This window comes from Peromyscus eremicus, chromosome 1 (assembly GCF_949786415.1).
Source record: "Peromyscus eremicus chromosome 1, PerEre_H2_v1, whole genome shotgun sequence".
In the NCBI taxonomy this organism is placed as follows: Eukaryota; Metazoa; Chordata; class Mammalia; order Rodentia; family Cricetidae; genus Peromyscus; species Peromyscus eremicus.
This window is the reverse complement of record NC_081416.1, coordinates 15,987,052-16,003,799: the sequence shown is the minus strand read 5'-3', so window position 1 is coordinate 16,003,799 and position 16,748 is coordinate 15,987,052. Positions and strand designations below refer to the sequence as shown.

The 16,748-nt window shown below is 41.3% G+C and overlaps 1 protein-coding gene and 1 long non-coding RNA gene across 12 annotated transcripts in view; one reads left to right on the top strand and one right to left on the bottom strand.

The window, feature by feature from the left end:
* Window positions 1-16,748, top strand: part of Gbf1 (golgi brefeldin A resistant guanine nucleotide exchange factor 1) — a 156,417-nt gene that overhangs the window by 86,864 nt on the left and 52,805 nt on the right. For 10 of the 11 annotated variants that reach the window (XM_059257070.1, XM_059257068.1, XM_059257067.1 and 7 more), the window contains exon 4: window positions 16,179-16,310. In XM_059257070.1, the coding sequence (XP_059113053.1) occupies window positions 16,179-16,310 (132 nt within the window). Of the gene's footprint in view, window positions 1-4,129; window positions 4,231-16,178; window positions 16,311-16,748 lie in introns of those variants that run through there. The other variant, XM_059257073.1, reaches the window with a different exon arrangement.
* On the bottom strand, window positions 5,719-7,494 carry LOC131906445 (uncharacterized). Its single transcript, XR_009378149.1, has 2 exons — window positions 6,912-7,494; window positions 5,719-6,024 (listed from the first exon to the last, which is right to left on the bottom strand). It is a non-coding gene; the product is annotated as an uncharacterized LOC131906445 (long non-coding RNA).

The window sequence follows — 16,748 nt, the reverse complement described above, 5'->3', positions numbered from 1 at the left end:
TTTGCCTGCTTCTGCCTCCCAATGCTGGAATTAAAAATGAGTACCACTACATCCAGCTGTTTTTATTTTTTACCAAGTTCAGTTTATGAGTATTTATTTACCTTACAGATTCTGGAGTTTTTGTTTGTTTGGAGACAGAGTCTTATTAAGTAGCTCTGGCTAGCCAGTATGTAGACCAGCTGGCCTTGAATTCAGAAATTAAAGGTGTGCTCCACCATGTCTGGCACAGATTATGTTTTGATTTACTATCTGAGTTCACTTGGCCTTTTCCCCTATGCTTTTTTCTTTTTCTTAAAGTTTATAGATTTTTTTTTTCTGTATGATCTTTCAGTTGTTTTGAGACTTGTTATGTAGTTTAGGCTGGCCTCAGCCTGGCTATGTAGCCCATGCAGGTCTTGAACCTGCTGCCTCTGCTGCCCAAGTGCCATGTAGCATCATGCTCAGTTCTTACCAAGATCGTGGCTGAATTGATGTTTCTTAAAATGAGAGGTTTAAATTTTTTTGCATTTGGATGTCCTGTTCCAACATTTTTCATTGAGTTGTCTTTTTATTAAGTCTTAAAGTCAGTAGTGTATTTCTCAATTTCAAGTATTATTCAGTGTTCCAGTTCTTTAGTCTTTCTAGTCAATTTTAACATAACCTTGTCTATATTTACAAATAATCTTTTTGGGAATTTCAAAAGAAATGCACTGAATACACAGATCAGTTTGGGGAGAAATGACATCTTTTCAATGCTGTGCGTTCCTGTCTATGAACATGGTATGTCAGTCCATTTATTTATATCTTTTTTTATTTCTTTTATCAGTATATTGTGGTTTCAGCATTCAGGTTTTATAAGTGTTGTTTTAGACTTATACATAAATATTTACTTTTTTCTTTTTTTAATTATTAATTTATTTATTTTACATCCCAGCTGCAGTTTCCCCTTCCTCCCTCCTCTCCTCTCAATCCCTCCCCCCACCCTCCCTCTGCTCCTACCCCCTAATCCACTCCTCCTCCATTTCTCACCGTGTAGCCCTGGCTGTCCTCCAGGTGCTGAGAGGAACGGTGTGCATTACAAACCCCAGTGGTGGTGCTGCAGCCTTTAGTCCCAGCACTCAGGAGACTGAGGCAGGGGGATCTCTGAGTTCTAGGCCAGCCTGGTCTACAAAGCAAGTTCCATGACAGCCAGGGCTGTTACACAGAGAAACCCTGTCTTGGGAGAGAAAAAAAAAAAAAAGAAGAAGAAGAAGAAGAAAGAAAAAGAAAAAAAAAAGAAAATGAAAATGAAAAGAAAAAAAGGTGTGCGGTACAACCCCTGGGTCTGTGTGTGTACTTTGATTTGGAGTATTCATTGTTAGAATATAGAAACAAGATCCGTTTTTATCTGTTGATCTTCTGTCACTAGGCTAACTTTGCTTCTTCTGAGAGATTTGTTTGTGAATTCTTTGGGGATATATATGTATATATAGCTGTGCCAAAAAGGTTTTATTTCTTTTTAATTTTTTTTTTCCAAGACAGAGTTTCTCTGTGTAGCTCTGGCTGTCCTGGAACTCGCTCTGTAGACCAGACTGGCCTCAAATTTAGAGATTCACGTGCCTCTTCCTCCAGAGTGCTGGGATTAAAGGCGTGTGCCACCATGCCCAGCTTTGAATTTATATTTTATTTCCGTTACTTATTGTACAGGCCAGTACTTCTAGGACTCTGACAGTGGACATCTTGCTCTGTTCTCACTTTTAGTGAATGCATTCAATGTTTTACTCTAAAGTATGACTATCAGTTTTTTGTGGATGTTAATGTGGGTGTGAATGGATGTTATATTTTGTTAGATTACCCTCATCAGTTGACATAATCATGTATTTTTCTTCTTTAGGATGTTGATATGTTAAAATGTTTTCCAGATATTGACTCAGCCTTGCATTCTCAGGATAACCACATTTAGTCTTGACTTTTGTGTGTGTGTGTGTGTGTGTGTGTGTGTGTGTGTGTGTGTGTGTGTGTGTATGTGTGTGGTGTTACAAGAATTAGCTAATCTACTTCTAAAATGAAAGCTCAGAGTGACATTGAAAGGTTTATTGAAGGCAAGAATGACAGTATCATATCTGGGCATTCTAGAAGCTCTGGATATCACTCTCAGGAAGAATGTGAATTCAATGAACAGATAAGGGATAAAGTAGTATCTGTCTTAAGACACCCACATTCCTCATCTGTTAAATGAGTTAGTTAAACTCTATGGCTGCTAAGATACCTTCATTCAGCATTTTATCCTATGGATTTTGGCTTCGTAGGAACTTAGTCAGTAGAAAAATAGAAGGGCTAGATTTTATTTTTTAAATGAGTCCACCAGGAATCTTCACTGTCACCTTGACTTCGTCACTTTTTCTAAGAAAAAGGAGAATCATTGGGCAGTGGTGGCATGCACCTTTAATCCCAACACTTGAGAGGCAGAGGCAGGTAGATGGATCTCTGTGAGTTCAAGGCCAGCTTGGTCTACAGAGCGAGTTCCTGGTCAGCCAAGATGATTACACAGAGAAACACTGTCTCAAAAAACCAAAAAGAAAAGAAAAAGGAGAATCACAGTTTACTTTCCCAAAGGAACTTCTTTTTTAAGAGTTATTTATGTATATAGTACTTTATCTGCATGTACACCTGTATGCCAGAAGGGGACATCAGAACCCATTATAGATGGTTGTGAGTTACCATGTGGTTGCTGGGACTCGAACTCAGGACCTCTGGAAGAGCGGCATGAGCTCTTAACCTCTGAGCCATCTCTCTAACTCCTAGGAACTTCTTGACAGAAGTGAATGTTGAGCTCTAGATTCAGCTATGACTGCCAAAGCCACTGGAAAGGCTCTGGCAGAGGCACCTTCTGCCACTTCTGGTTGTATACAGCAGGGCATCCGGGGGGCTTTTTTGATTTCAAGGTTAAGTCTTTATACATATGCAATTAACAGACAAACTAGAACTTCAAAAAGTAATCCTGGGGCTGGAGAGATGGCTCAGAGGTTAAGAGCACTGACTGCTCTTCCAGAGGTCCTGAGTTCAATTCCCAGCAACCACATGGTGGCTCAGAACCATCTATAATGAGATCTGGTGCCCTCTTCTGGTCATACATGCCGTATACAAAATAAATAAATCTGTAAAAAAAAAAAAGTAATCCCAGGGTGATGTTCAGATGAGCTTCTGAAATAGAGTTTCTCAAAGTATCTGCTGAAAGGCCAGTGCTTTGTCTTCATGCCTTCTCTTCTTGTCAATGCATTGCACTTGCAGAGTTTCATAAAGCATAATAAAATTAATTATGAGATAAAATTATATTAAAAAAACATAAACTTGGTTTAAGACAGGATCTCACTATGTAGTCCAAACTTCACAGTCCTACTCCAACTTCCTACGCACTGAGATTATAGACATAGACCATCATTCCCACCTTATGAGCTTATTATTAGCTAGGTGCTAATCTGTCAAATTGTTAGTACTTTCTCTCAATTTCTGTCTATCTCAATGTTTACCAAGTAATAGTTTGAAAACTGTATTGGTTTGCAGGTTACACCTGGATCAACAATATTCTAGAAAAAAATATATAATTTCAATGGACATTCCAGAAAATATTGCAAATCCTGGAATATTATAGCAAAAATAAGCGCTAAAATATTTTATAAATGAGATAACTGAGATGATGTCATTTGTATAGTGACACAAAGCCAGTTAGTGTTGGAGCTAAGACTAGAAGTTAAGGATGCAAGGAAGTCAGAGTAGCACTTAGACCCTAGGTCTGCAACTTAGTAACTGTGTCAACTGCTTATTTAACGTCTCTAAGTGTCTAATTTTATCAAATGCATGAGTTAAAATAAACCAGATGTGGTGGTGCACACCTTTAATTCTAGCACTCAGAAGGCAGAAGTAGCTGGATCTCTCTGAATCAGAGGCCAGTCCAGTCTACATAGTCTGTTCCAAGCCAGCCAAGGATACATAGTGGGATTGTCTAAAGAAAATATTTCAAATTCACTCTTCATGAGGCTGGAAAGATGGCTCAATGGTTAAGAGCACTTGCTGCTTTTCCAGAGTGTTGTGGAATATTTGTACACTGTGTGAAGATGTATTGCTGTGACTGATGTAATAAAAAGCTGATGACCAATAGCTAGGCAGGAGAGCATAGGCGGGACTTTCTGGCAGTGAGAGAACTCTGGGAAGAAGAAAGGTGCAGTTGCCAGCCAGACACAGAGGAAGCAGGATGGGCAGTGCAGAGATGAGGTAATAAGCCAGGTGGAAGAATGTAGATTAAAAAATATGGGTTAATTTAAGTTATAAAAACTAGGTAGGAACAAGCCTAAGCTAAGGCTGAGCTTTCATAACTCACAATAAGTCTCCGTGTCATTATTTGAGGGCTGGCGGTCCTAACGAGAAAGTACTGTTACACCAGAGGACTCAAGCTCAGTTCCTAGCACCCAGATTAGGAAGTTTAGAACCATCTGGAACTCCAGCTCCATGGAATCTGATGCCTTCTTCTGTCCACTGTGAGCATATATACATATATTCACAAATAAACAAAAATAAAAATAAGTTTTTTTAAATACACAAACATTTAGGAATGATAGAAGGTCTACTCTTCAATTTTTTTATATTTACTTAAAACTTAAAAAATAAGCTATTTAGCAGTATAGAGAGGACATTGGAGTAGGACTCTAGGGCTTAAAAAAAAAAGCCCCTAAATAATATTATATTGTGCTTATTGTACACTTTATTTCATGTTTTGTACCCTGTATATACACGAAATGGGAAAATGGGTACAAATCGCCTATCACAGGGCCTGGTACATAATAGCATTTATGATAAATGTTAGCTGGTATTATTTACTTTTAATTAACTTTAATTCTATGTTTGTTTGTTGTTTTATTGTATAGGGCTTTACTATGTAGTTCAGGCTGGCCTTGAACTCCATATCCTTCTGTTTCATCCAGAGACCTAGGATTTCAGGCTCCTAGATTTTTTTTTTTTTTTTTGTTTTTCGAGACAGGGTTTCTCTGTGTAGCTTTGCGCCTCTCCTGGAACTCACTTGGTAGCCCAGGCTGGCCTCGAACTCACAGAGATCCGCCTGGCTCTGCCTCCCGAGTGCTGGGATTAAAGGCGTGCGCCACCACCGCCCGGCGGGCTCCTAGATTTTTATTGTATTTATTTATTTTTGTTTTTTTGAGACAGGATTTCTTTGTGTAACATCCCTGGCTGTCCTGGGACTCACTTTGTAGACTAGACTGGCCTCAAATTTACAGAGATCTTCCTGCCTTTCCCTCCCAAGTACTGGGATTAAAGGTGCTCACCACCACACCCAGCCAGACTCCTAGATCTTAAAAGGAATATAAATTAAAGATAAATCCCAAGATACCATATAACTGATGGCTGATACTTATGATGCATTTTGGGATAGCTATATTAATTCCTATCAGTTGCAAGGTACATATAGATCAGAGAAAGAAGCTGAATTTTTTGTTTCTTTCTAGATCATGGAAGAGGACTGATTTCTCACCCCTTGGCAGGATTGTATTTAGTGTGAGTCTGTATCCAAAGCTTCCAGAGCTTTTCATGTCACCTTCTTGAGTGGACTGTTCATGGCCTTTTTAGAGGAAAGAAAGATAATAAGAACAGTCACTATTTGGTACCTTGTGCCATGCCACATCCAATACCTACTTACCTTTTGTCTTCGTAATCTCCATTTTTGTGAGTAAAAATGAAACTTCAAAAGGATAAGGAAATTTACTTTATAAAACTAGTGAGTGTTGGAAACTGGAGTTAAACCCAGGTCCATCTGACTCCAAAGCCTCTTAGTCATTCAACTTTATTACCTCTTACGAAGCTCCAGCAGAAAGAGGTTTCTGGTGTTCTTCCTTGGCCTTGCGGAGGACTGGGTTTATTTGGATATTCTTTAGAGTCCTCCAGAAGAGAAGTGTCATGATGCTGCTCATAGTAGGCATACTGAATAATTTCATAACCAAGGCGACATGTGACAGCATAGAGGAGCGGCCAGAATTCCCACCCTGGAGAGCTGTCAGTCTTAAGGCACAAACAGTCCAGTAAACAAAGAGTGCAGATTAGGTAGAGGGTTCTCTGAAGGTGACTGACTCATGTTCTAGGAGTGCTGGAAACAGTTTTAAGGATGGGAAATCTAACCTCTGCCGGTGAAAGGAGTCTTAGGGTCCTCCTAAAATCAATACAGGTTCGATTTCTCATTAGTCAGGGCCACAAATGGGAGAGGCCCAAAGGCCCCTTTAACCTAAGGCAGAAGGCAGACTTTTGGATATGGCTTGGTGATAATTGTCCTTATACCTTGCTCAACACTGGTGGACAGAAAGCTTGACTACCTTATTAGGACATTAAAACAGAGATGTCCCAAATTGCCCCATTGTCAATCTGAGAATCTGCCAATGTCCCCCAAGTCTGTCTTCTCAAATGATGGGTGACCTGACTAAAGGGGAGATGAACCCCGACACTGTTTTCTTGTGTCAGAGCTGCTCCTCTCCTCAGTAGTCTGTGTCAGAGCCTCCACGTGGCCTCAAACACTGCCCTCAGACAGAAGAGGACTCTCCTAGCCTATGCTCCTAGTGGTGACTGTCCTCCCAGGGAGGGTGCTCTCAGCTGCAGTAGCCTTTTCTCATTTGGCCAGCATCGGGCTGACACATTCCTGAGCCAAAATGCACACATAAGCTGCTTTCCCTGGTGGTGAAGCTCTTCACTCCTGAGTGACTCTTATCAGGGGCAGTTGGGCATTCTCAATTGGATTACGCTGACAAGGAAAAAGGCCTGGGGTATATTATTTCAACACCATTTAGCTTCAGAAATGCCTGTCTCCACCCTTTTGCTCTCAGAGTCTACTTCTCTCTTCTTGCTTTCTGTAGGGCCATCAGCTGCCCCCATCAGCTCTTCATCCTGTAAATACTGACCTAGGTTTCCAGAGGCAGAATCAGTCACAAGATGGATCACATCCAACAAACCTGTAAATCACCCCATGATAAAAACAGAAGTCATTCATTTAACCCTCTTGACATTTCTATATCCAGAGGCACAGGGCAAAAGTATTTGAGTACAACTGCTTTTTGGTTTCTGTCTGTGCTAGCGAGTTCTATCTTAGGAGCTGTTAGGTCACCACATTCTACTTTTCTGACTATGGCTTGTCTACTCAAGATTCTATTTCTTGTGAAAGTCAGAGCTTGAGAACAGTCTACAAGTGGAATTTCTGAGGTGCTACAGTTTAGTAGGAAAGCACTTTGAAGGTTTTTTGGTCACCAGGGGACATAAAAGAGTAGTGGTCCAAGCCCAGTGTGGGTGGGTGACACACACCTTTAATCCCAGTGCTTGGAAAGCAGAGGCAGGCATATCTTTGTGAGTCCCAGGCTTGCCAGGGCTATGTAGTGAAACCCTATCTTAAAACAAAAAAAAAAAGAGTTGTGGTTTAAAGCTGGGCATGATGACACAGCAGGCCCATGGTCCCAGGAGGCTGAAACAGCAGATTGCCATGAGATAAAGGCCAACAAGTACACCAACCAGGATGACATAACAAGAGCCTGTCTTCAAATTTAAAATAAGGAGGTGGTGGCGGCGGCGGTGGTGGTGTACACCTTTAATCCCAGCATTTGGGAGGCAGAGGCAAGCAGTTCTCTATGAGTTTGAGGCCAGCTTGGTCTATATAGGGAGTTTCAGAACAGCCAGGACTACATAGAGCCTCTCTCAAAAAACACGTATAAGGATTAATTTTTTTTATTAAATTAAACTTAAAAAAAAAGAATAATTTCTGGGCTGGAGAGATAGCTCAGTTGTTAAGAGCACTTGCTGCTCTTACAAAGGACCCACATTCAGTTTATAGCATTCACAGGGTGACTCACAACTGTCTATAATTCTACTTCCAGGGGATCCAATGCCCTCTTTCTGGCTTCCATGGTGCACAGACATATATGCAGGCAAATACTCATACATGTAAAATAAAAAACAATCTTTTACCAAAAATATATTAAAGAAAGGCAAGTGGGGGCTGGGATGGAGCGCAGTTGGCGGAGTGCTTGCCTAGCATGCTTGAGGCCCTGGGTTCACTGCCCACACCACAGGAAAGTGGATATGGTAACGCATGCACATTTGTAATCCCAATACCAGAGATAGACAGGAGAACCAGAAGTTCAAGGCCAGCCTGGGATACACAAGACCCTGTCTTTAAAAATAAAAGGAAAATTATTTATACTGGATTCATGAGCAACCCTTTGGAGGGCCAGTGAGATCGTTCAGAGGATAAAGGTGCTTACCACCAAGCCCTGAAGACCTGAGTTCGATCCCTGGAACCTGCATGGGAGAAGGAGAGAAGTGACTCCTGCAAGCTGCCCTCGGAACTACACACACAAACACAAAATAAATGAGTAAATTAATTTTTCAAATAAAAAGTTTTATTTGAAGATTTATGTGTATATATTTACCTATGTGTAAATGCCACATGTGTGCAGGTACCCTCACAGAGACCAGAAGAAGATCCCCTGGAGCTGGAGTTTTATAAAGTAAAAATGAAAATATTTTAGAAAGTATTCACTTTTTAAGCTATCAATTAGCCCTTGAGTTTTGTTTTTAAACACTTTTGTTACTTTAGGAATTCTGCTTTTTGTTTGTTTGGTTTTTTGGTGTTTTTGAGATAGGTTTTCTCTGTGTAGTTCTGTCTTGGAGTGCTGGGATTGAAGGTGTGTACCATCCCTGCCCAGCTTGGAATTCTACTTTTTAATTGATGGGGTTTTTTTTATAGATTAGTACTGGGATTGAAGCCAGGACCTTGCAGGTATTGGGCACTGGGCTCCATCACCAGCCTTACTTACTCTTTATTGAGACAGGGTCTTGCTAAATTCCCCTGGCTGATCTTGAACCCTATCTGTAGCTCAAGCAGGCTTTGAACTTGTAATCCTCTTGCCTCAGCCTTTTAAACAACTGGAATTACAGGCCTGAGCCACCACACCCACCTCCAATTTGGTGGATGTGAATGGAAAAGAAAAATCTAACATACTCTGATTAAACACGAGTGATTCCTCAACTTACACACTTTGGGGTTAACATCCAAAAGTCTGAAGATTATAAGTCATAAATTTATATTTCCGGGCTGGAGAGATGGCTCAGAGGTTAAGAGCACTGGCTGCTTTTCCAGAGGTCCTGAGTTCGATTCCCAGCAACCACATGGTGGCTCACAGCCATTTGTAATGAGATCTGGCGCCCTCTTCTGTATACATAATAAATAAATAAATCTTAAAAAAAATAATTATATTTCCTTCCTATCTGTCATTGGTAGTTTACAGACTATGTTCACAAGTTCCCAGCCTAAGTCAGAAATGACATAAAAACTCATCCTTCTTAGAGATCTGCCACAGAAAGTTTCAAGATAACCAGTAAAGAAAAGGGGCTCTTGTATGGACTCTCTAGCTGGACCACCTTGTCATACCTTGGCCGTCTTTCTGTCCTCACAGCTGCACAGCTTTTCCTGTAGAGAGATTAGAGGGTGTGCTTGTCCAGAAACATCTGACAGCAGCACAGGAAGTAGTAACAGACATTCTTGGTGAATCTCTGTGCCCAAGTACTTACTTTTACTGTTTCCTGCAGTTGAATAGGACTACCCTGTACTGCTTGAGATCACTTTTAGCCTCCACTTTAAAAAAGATAAAACAAGTCCAAGCCCTTCCCCCTGCCTCAAGGCCATACAAGGTGTCCCAGCACAGGTAGTGAGTTCCAAAAAGCCCCCTCATGCACCAGGGATGGATTCTGATTCTACCGCCAGGGGGCTCTCCAAGCAGATCAAGCTACACAAATGTCTGGCCATGCAGAAGGCCTAGTCCAGTCCCATGAAGGGTTGGTGGGGGGAAGGCTGGGGGGGGGGGAAGGAAGGGGGGATCTTTGATTGGTATGTAAAATGAATGAAAAAATTTTTTTAATAAAAAAAAGGAAAAGAAAAAGATAAACCAAGAGGCTGAAGAGGTGGCTTAGTGGTGAGGAGTACTTGTTTCTCTTGCAGAAGACCCAGGGTCAGTTTCCAGAACCCCCATAGTGGTTCACAACCATCAGAAATTCCAGTAAGAGGAGATCTGATACCTTCTTGAGACCTCAGAGGGCTCCAGTCGCACACATGTATGTAGGCAAAACATTTATACATTAAAATGAAAAAAAAATCTAAAAAAATTAAAAAGATAAGACAAGTGCTTAAAGGTAGGGCACACAGGAAATATACTATCTGACAATACAATGCATGAATCCTGGTTGGGACAGCAGTGAAAGGCTGGCTCGCTATGGGCATCCCTGCTAAATGACAAAGGTAGCTTAGCTTGCCACTAGAGCTGCTACCTATCACTTTATGCAAGTCTTGTTCCATTGTCTGGGAAAACAACTTCAGCTGGCCTCTGACATCAGCAATAACTACGTAAGTTATTAAACAACTTTCAAGATAGTAGCTGTGCTATGTATCTATAATCCCAGCTTCAGGGGGCTGAAACAGAAGGATCCATTGAGCCCAGAGTTTGAGACCAGCATGTGTGAGACAGATCATACTTAGATTATTTTGTTCTCTCAATAACTCTAAGAAACAATACCACCACCTCCATTTTTCACTAATAAGGAAATGGAGGCTCCCAGAGGTTGTGATACCTAAGGTCTACAATAAATGGAAAATATTGAGTTTGAACCCAGGTCTTGTTAACTACAAAGCCAGGCTGCATAAACACTGCATTAAATCCTTAAGAAGTATACCAAGTGTGGCTGGAGCAATGTCTCAGAGATTAAAATCACAGGCTGCTCCTCTAGAGGACCTGGGTTCAATTTCCAGCCACACACATGACTGCTCATAACTGTCTATAACTCCAGTTCCAGGAGATCTGACATTCTTACAAAGACATAAATGCAGGCAGTTGTGAGATGCTGTATGGATGCTAGGAATTGAACCCCGATCCTCTGAAAGAGCAGCCAGTGCTCTTAACTTGCTGAGCCATCTCTCCAGCCCCAATACCAAATTATTTCTATGGGTTTACTAACTATGACTAAAATGGAAAATAAAATGTTGTGGCTTGACTGTACTAGGATTTTAGTTTCTTCTGTTCCTCTCTTCCTACCCGGTGGCTATACACTGTTAGTTATTGGTTGAAGTACTGCCCTATGAATTAAGCCTTAGGTTTGTCCAGGTTCATTCCTAATCCAAGAGGGAGAACAAGGCCCCTTTAACAAAGCCAACAGGCTAAATGAGGCCCATAGGGACTGTCCTCAAACAGCAGCTTGAGGACAGACTGAGCCATCTCCCTCCCTGGAGCACAAGTTTGATGTATGAGCTTTTAACACGAGTTCTTTTCCTTCTAGAGGGAACCAGTGAGCAATTCATCTGTAACATACAGGCAAACCAAAACTGCTGTAGCCCTTCCTCTGCATGCACTATTACCACCAAGCCCAGAATCAAGCAAGCAGTTTCAAAGCCCAGGAGAAATTAAAAACGTGTTGCTGTACTTTACAGCCTGCTGACACACCCCAGCTTTATGCAGCCATTGTACTTGGAGCAGCTTTTTCCATCAAAATTCCTCTTATCTAGTAAAAAGTTTCATTCTTCTATATCAGCAAGAAGAGAAGACACTTTATAAGTTTATTATCGGTTACTACCTGTCAGCTATCTATAGGGGACTTAAAGGGAACAAGAGGAAATGAAAAAGAAAATTCCAAATTGACATTAGCAAAATCTGTAGTTAATGAGCCTGAGAGGTAAATAAATAGCCAAAGCGGAGAAGGAGAAGGAGGAGGAAGAATTATTATTATTATTATGAGTATCAAGGCTGCTAACAACTGCTCCACATCCCTTAAGCATTGTAAAATTCCACTAACTCTCTTTTCTTCGACAGCCAAAAATGGTTACTACAGCAGTGTGTCATGAGGTCTTAGTTATACTGGGGAGTCTTGACTGCTTCTGCTATCCTGATGCTAATGGGCTCAAGAACTTTGTGAAAAGGGGCATTTCCCATTTTACCTATGGGAAATACAAAGGCATCAAAACTGTGACCCATGAGATTACACTGTCTGTGAGGAAATAGTAAAGATGGTTTGTGGGAGCAGTAACTTTTGAATAGTCACACCTTACTTTGAAAAGTACCCAGAGAAACTTCCAAGACAGCTGAACCTGAATATACAGTCCTGAAAGGTTTGGGGAACAACGCCACAAAACAAGGAACAAAAGCTAGACTTGGCCAGCACAGGTTCCATCAACAGTGTCCATTGTCTGTCTCTCTTACCTTATCCCAACTCTGGGTAAGACAAAGCTGTGTTTTTCTGGTAATGTGGCATTCTAGCTGTTAGTATTTTTGACAGCTACATGTGATGGATAATGACTTTTAAAGAAAATTCTTGATGTTTGGGCTTAGAGAGGTGGCTCAGAGGAAAGAGCTCTCTTGAAGAGGACCCAGTTCAGTTTCCAGCACCCCAGCACCCACATGGTGGTTCACAACCATCCCTAACTCCTAAGGGACCTAATACCCACTTCTTACCTCTACAGGCACTGAGCACAAACAGGGTGCACATATATATATATATATATATATATATATATATATATATATATATATATCTCAATATATATATATATCAGACAAAACACTCATGCAATGAAATCCAAAACATTTATTTAAAAGTATTTTTAGTTCCAGGCCAGCCAAGACTGCTTAGTCTTTCTCAAAATAAATAAGGTAAAGAGCCAGAAGAGCCAGATGAGGTTTCCTCTGCCTGTCAGTTCAGCACTTGGGAGTTGAAGGCTATCTAAGCTACATAAGATCTTGTTTCACACCAAAACACAATCCATGTAATAAATATTGATAAATTGGGTTTTACTGGGTGGTGGGTGTACACCCTTAATCCTAGCACTTGGGAGGCAGAGGCAGGTGGATCTCTGTGAGTTTAAGGCCAGCCTGGTCTAGAGAGTGAATTCTAAGATAGCTAGGGCTACACAGAGTAACCGTGTCTCAAAACAAACAGACAAAACAACAACAAACAAATAAACCCCAAAGCAACAACCAAGAGACAGATAGGGTTTCATCAAAGTAAAGCTGGGTGTTGTAGCACACGTCTTTAATTCTCACAGTAGGGAGGCAGAGGCAAGCAGCTCTCTGAGTTTAAGGCCAGCCAGCGCTATATAGAGAGACCCTGTCTCAAAAGCAACAAGATGGAAATAAAACAAAAATTATTTCTGCTGTATAGACATGTAAAAGCCTGGAAAGGACCAAGCCTTAGACTGGGAGGACATCTGCAAATAATTGTATTGTCACTAAAGGACTTGAATTCGGATAAGAAGTCTCTGAGTCAGTGATTCTCAAGCTTCCTAATGCTATGGTGACCCCAACCATAAAACTGTTTCTGTTGCTACTTCATAACTATAATTTTGCTACTGTTACGAATCATAATGTAAATATCCCTGCTTTCAGATGGTCTTAGACAGCCCCTGTGAAAGGGCTGTTGGACCCCAAGGCGTTGAGAACCACTGCTCTAACTAGGCAGGTGGTAGTAAACCAGAGAACCTGATGTCCTTCAGCCAGTGAGTGAATAAAGAAACTACGACACGTCCATGGAGGAGAGAATACTATTCAACAATAAATAGGGACAAATCACTGCATGCAAATAGCCTGGATAAATATTTCATGTATACCAAAAAATGAACATTTTTTAGATGACAGGCCAAGGTAAACTCAAAGCGTTTGTGTTCCTAAAATAGTAAGAGAAGATGATTTTAAGGTTTTTTTTTATGTGTGATCATCTGTGCATGTGGATGTGGAGGCCAGAACTCAGATGTCTTCCTCTATGGCTGTCTACCTTGGTTTTTGAGATGGAGTAACTCATTGAATTTTCTCAGCTGAGCTGGCTGGCCAGCAAGCCCCTAGCTAGAGTTAGAGACTTTTACAGAGGTGCTGGAGGTCTGAACTCAGGTCCTCAGGCCTGTGCAGCAAGCACTTGATCCTCACCTAGCCGTTTCCCTAGCCTAACTGTACACTTTGGAACGTGCTCTTAAAAAGTGTTCCATAGTTCACTTTTCCTATGTCGTCTGTCTACCTTAATGCTTATTATTGCACACGTGTATGCGTGCACACACATTTCTCTTTAGTTTTTTTTTAATGGAAGTTGTCATCTCTGGGTGGACCCAGTGGGGAATGGGAAGCAGGTTTTGTACAGCTGATGTGATCACTGTACAGACAGGCTTGGAAAATGCTACCCAATCTGCCAATTAATTAAAGCATTAATCTGGGAAGCAGCCGGCCCAGAAAATGTTTGCCCAGAGAGACAAAAGGTAGGAACTGAGTAGGGAGTGCCATATATTTGCATGAAAATAAAGGTTCATAAGAACAAATACACACACACACACACACACACACACACACACACACACACACACACACTTCTCTTTGTCTGTAAAAGTGCAATAGCCTTGATATATCCTAAAAGTTTCTGGCCTCTTTAGGAAAACTAAAAGAACTAACTCTGAAAGCTGAAACCACAGTAGAGTATAAAAAAGCAAATTCAACCCTCAGCAAAGTCAGGTAGTTCAGGACAGTGTGTCTTCTTGACCTGGAATGAAATCTGCTACACTAGAAGTATGTGCTGGCAATTAGGCAGGGCAGACATATGGTTTGGGGAGCTTTAGAACCATGTAGACCCCAACTCTGCTTATCGTGTCATTTGACGCCTGTCAGTGTCTTATTCAGACCTTATTTTTCTCAAGCCACCATGCTCCTTCATCTCAGGACAGCTAGCTGCCGTGCTCTCTGGGGAGGAAGGAAGCAAAGAGTGATGAGGGCCGTCTAAGATCACAGACGGTCTCTGTAACTGGAGGCTGCTCAGCTTTTTGCTTAATTTAGGCTTCCTTTTCAGCATGGGACTCCAAACCAGGTTTTCCCTCACCCTGGAGTTTCTTTAGTCATACCCTGTACTTAAGGTAAAGCTTACCTGTGTGTCACTAGAGAAGATGATGAAATGAGCATGGGAAATAGACTCATGCTTTTTGGCTATATTAAATAAGTATTGTTTTGTTTTTTTTTTCTTTTCTCTTTTTGTTTGAGTTTTGAAACAGAGTAGCCTGCTACTCTCCCTGGCCTGGAACTTGCTGTGTAGACCAGGCTTGCTTCAAATGTGTAGTGATTTTCCTATGTCTGCCTCCTGAAACCTGGGATTATAGGTAGGAATTGCCATGCCTGATGCCCAGCTATTAATTTCTTTTTCTTTTTTTCTTTTTTTGGTTTTTTGAGACAGGGTTTCTCTGTGTAGCTTTGACGCCTTTCCTGAAACTCACCCTATAGCCCAGGCTGGCCTCGAACTCACAGAGATCCACCTGACTCTGCCTCCCAAGTGCTGAGATTAAAGGTGTGTGCCACCACTGCCTGGCTTTAATTTCTTGATTGTGATCAAGGGCTGGGAACGTAGTTTAGTGGAAGAATAGTTGCATAGCACATGCAGTGTCCTGGGCTCAATCTCCAGCATAACAACACAACAATAATGAAATAATAGTGAAAAGTCTGATAGTCTGGGGCTGGAGAGATGGCTCAGCAGTTGAGAGCACTGGCTGCTTTTCCAGAGGTCCTGAGTTCCATTCTCAGCAACCACTTGGTGGCTCACAACCATCTGTAATGGGATCTGATGCCCTCTTCTGGCATACAGGCGTACATATAGATAGAGCACTCATACACATAAAATAAATGAATAACTCTTTAAAAAAGAAAAAAAAAAAAACCTCTGATAGTCTATATATGACATACATAAAACTCCCTCTTTTAATAATTTTACTATTAATTTTTTAAATGTGCTTTTTAAGAATTACTAATCTTGGGCTGGAGAGATGGCTCAGCGGTTAAGAGCACTGAATGCTCTTCCAGAGGTCCTGAGTTCAATTCCCAGCACCCACATGGTGGCTCACAACCATCTGCAATGAGATCTGGCGCCCTCTTCTGTATACATAATAAATAAATAAATCTTTAAAAAAAATTACTAATCTTTTAGAGCTATATACTAAAACTTTTACAAATAAAATGGTAGTGTCAGGAACTCAATTCAAGGTATTCTAGGGGGAGGAGGGTTGACCCAGCCAGGAAGACCTCTAGCTTCATCCAACAGACAAAACTGACCTTTTGCTAGGGTTAGCTTTTGTTAGTATCTTTTCATTTTTGATTTGTGTTTCTTCATTTTACTTGCAGATCTCTCAGAGATTGAGCCAAATGTATTCCTTCGTCCATTTCTGGAAGTTATTCGCTCTGAAGACACCACTGGTCCTATCACCGGCCTGGCTCTCAGCTCTGTCAACAAGTTCCTGTCCTACGCACTCATAGGTAACCCTCAGGCTCTGTCGGACAACTCCAGCACTCTGTTTCCTGCTTCTGTTCAGTTGCTTAGGCCTTAAACCTCCTAGTGATACCAGCTGTCCCTTTCCTAGTAGAGGAATAGGCTTACTTACTATTCATCATGCTAATGGACTGGGTTGTACATGGAGGGAGAGAAGAGAGGAGATTGCCTGAGAGTCTGGTTTCTACCATCCTTTGTGAGAGTTAGGAGTATGGTACCATTGTGCTTTGGTTTGCCTTTATTGAAGATTACTTTTATTTATTTGTATGGGGGAGTAGGGACTGGGGACATGCACACGGAAAGGTGTTCACATGGAGCTTAGAGGACAATTTGTGGCCTAGGTTTTCTTCTTCCACTATATGGGTCCCAAGGATCAAACTCCAATTATTAGGCTTGGCAACAAGTTCCTTTACCCCCTGAGCCAT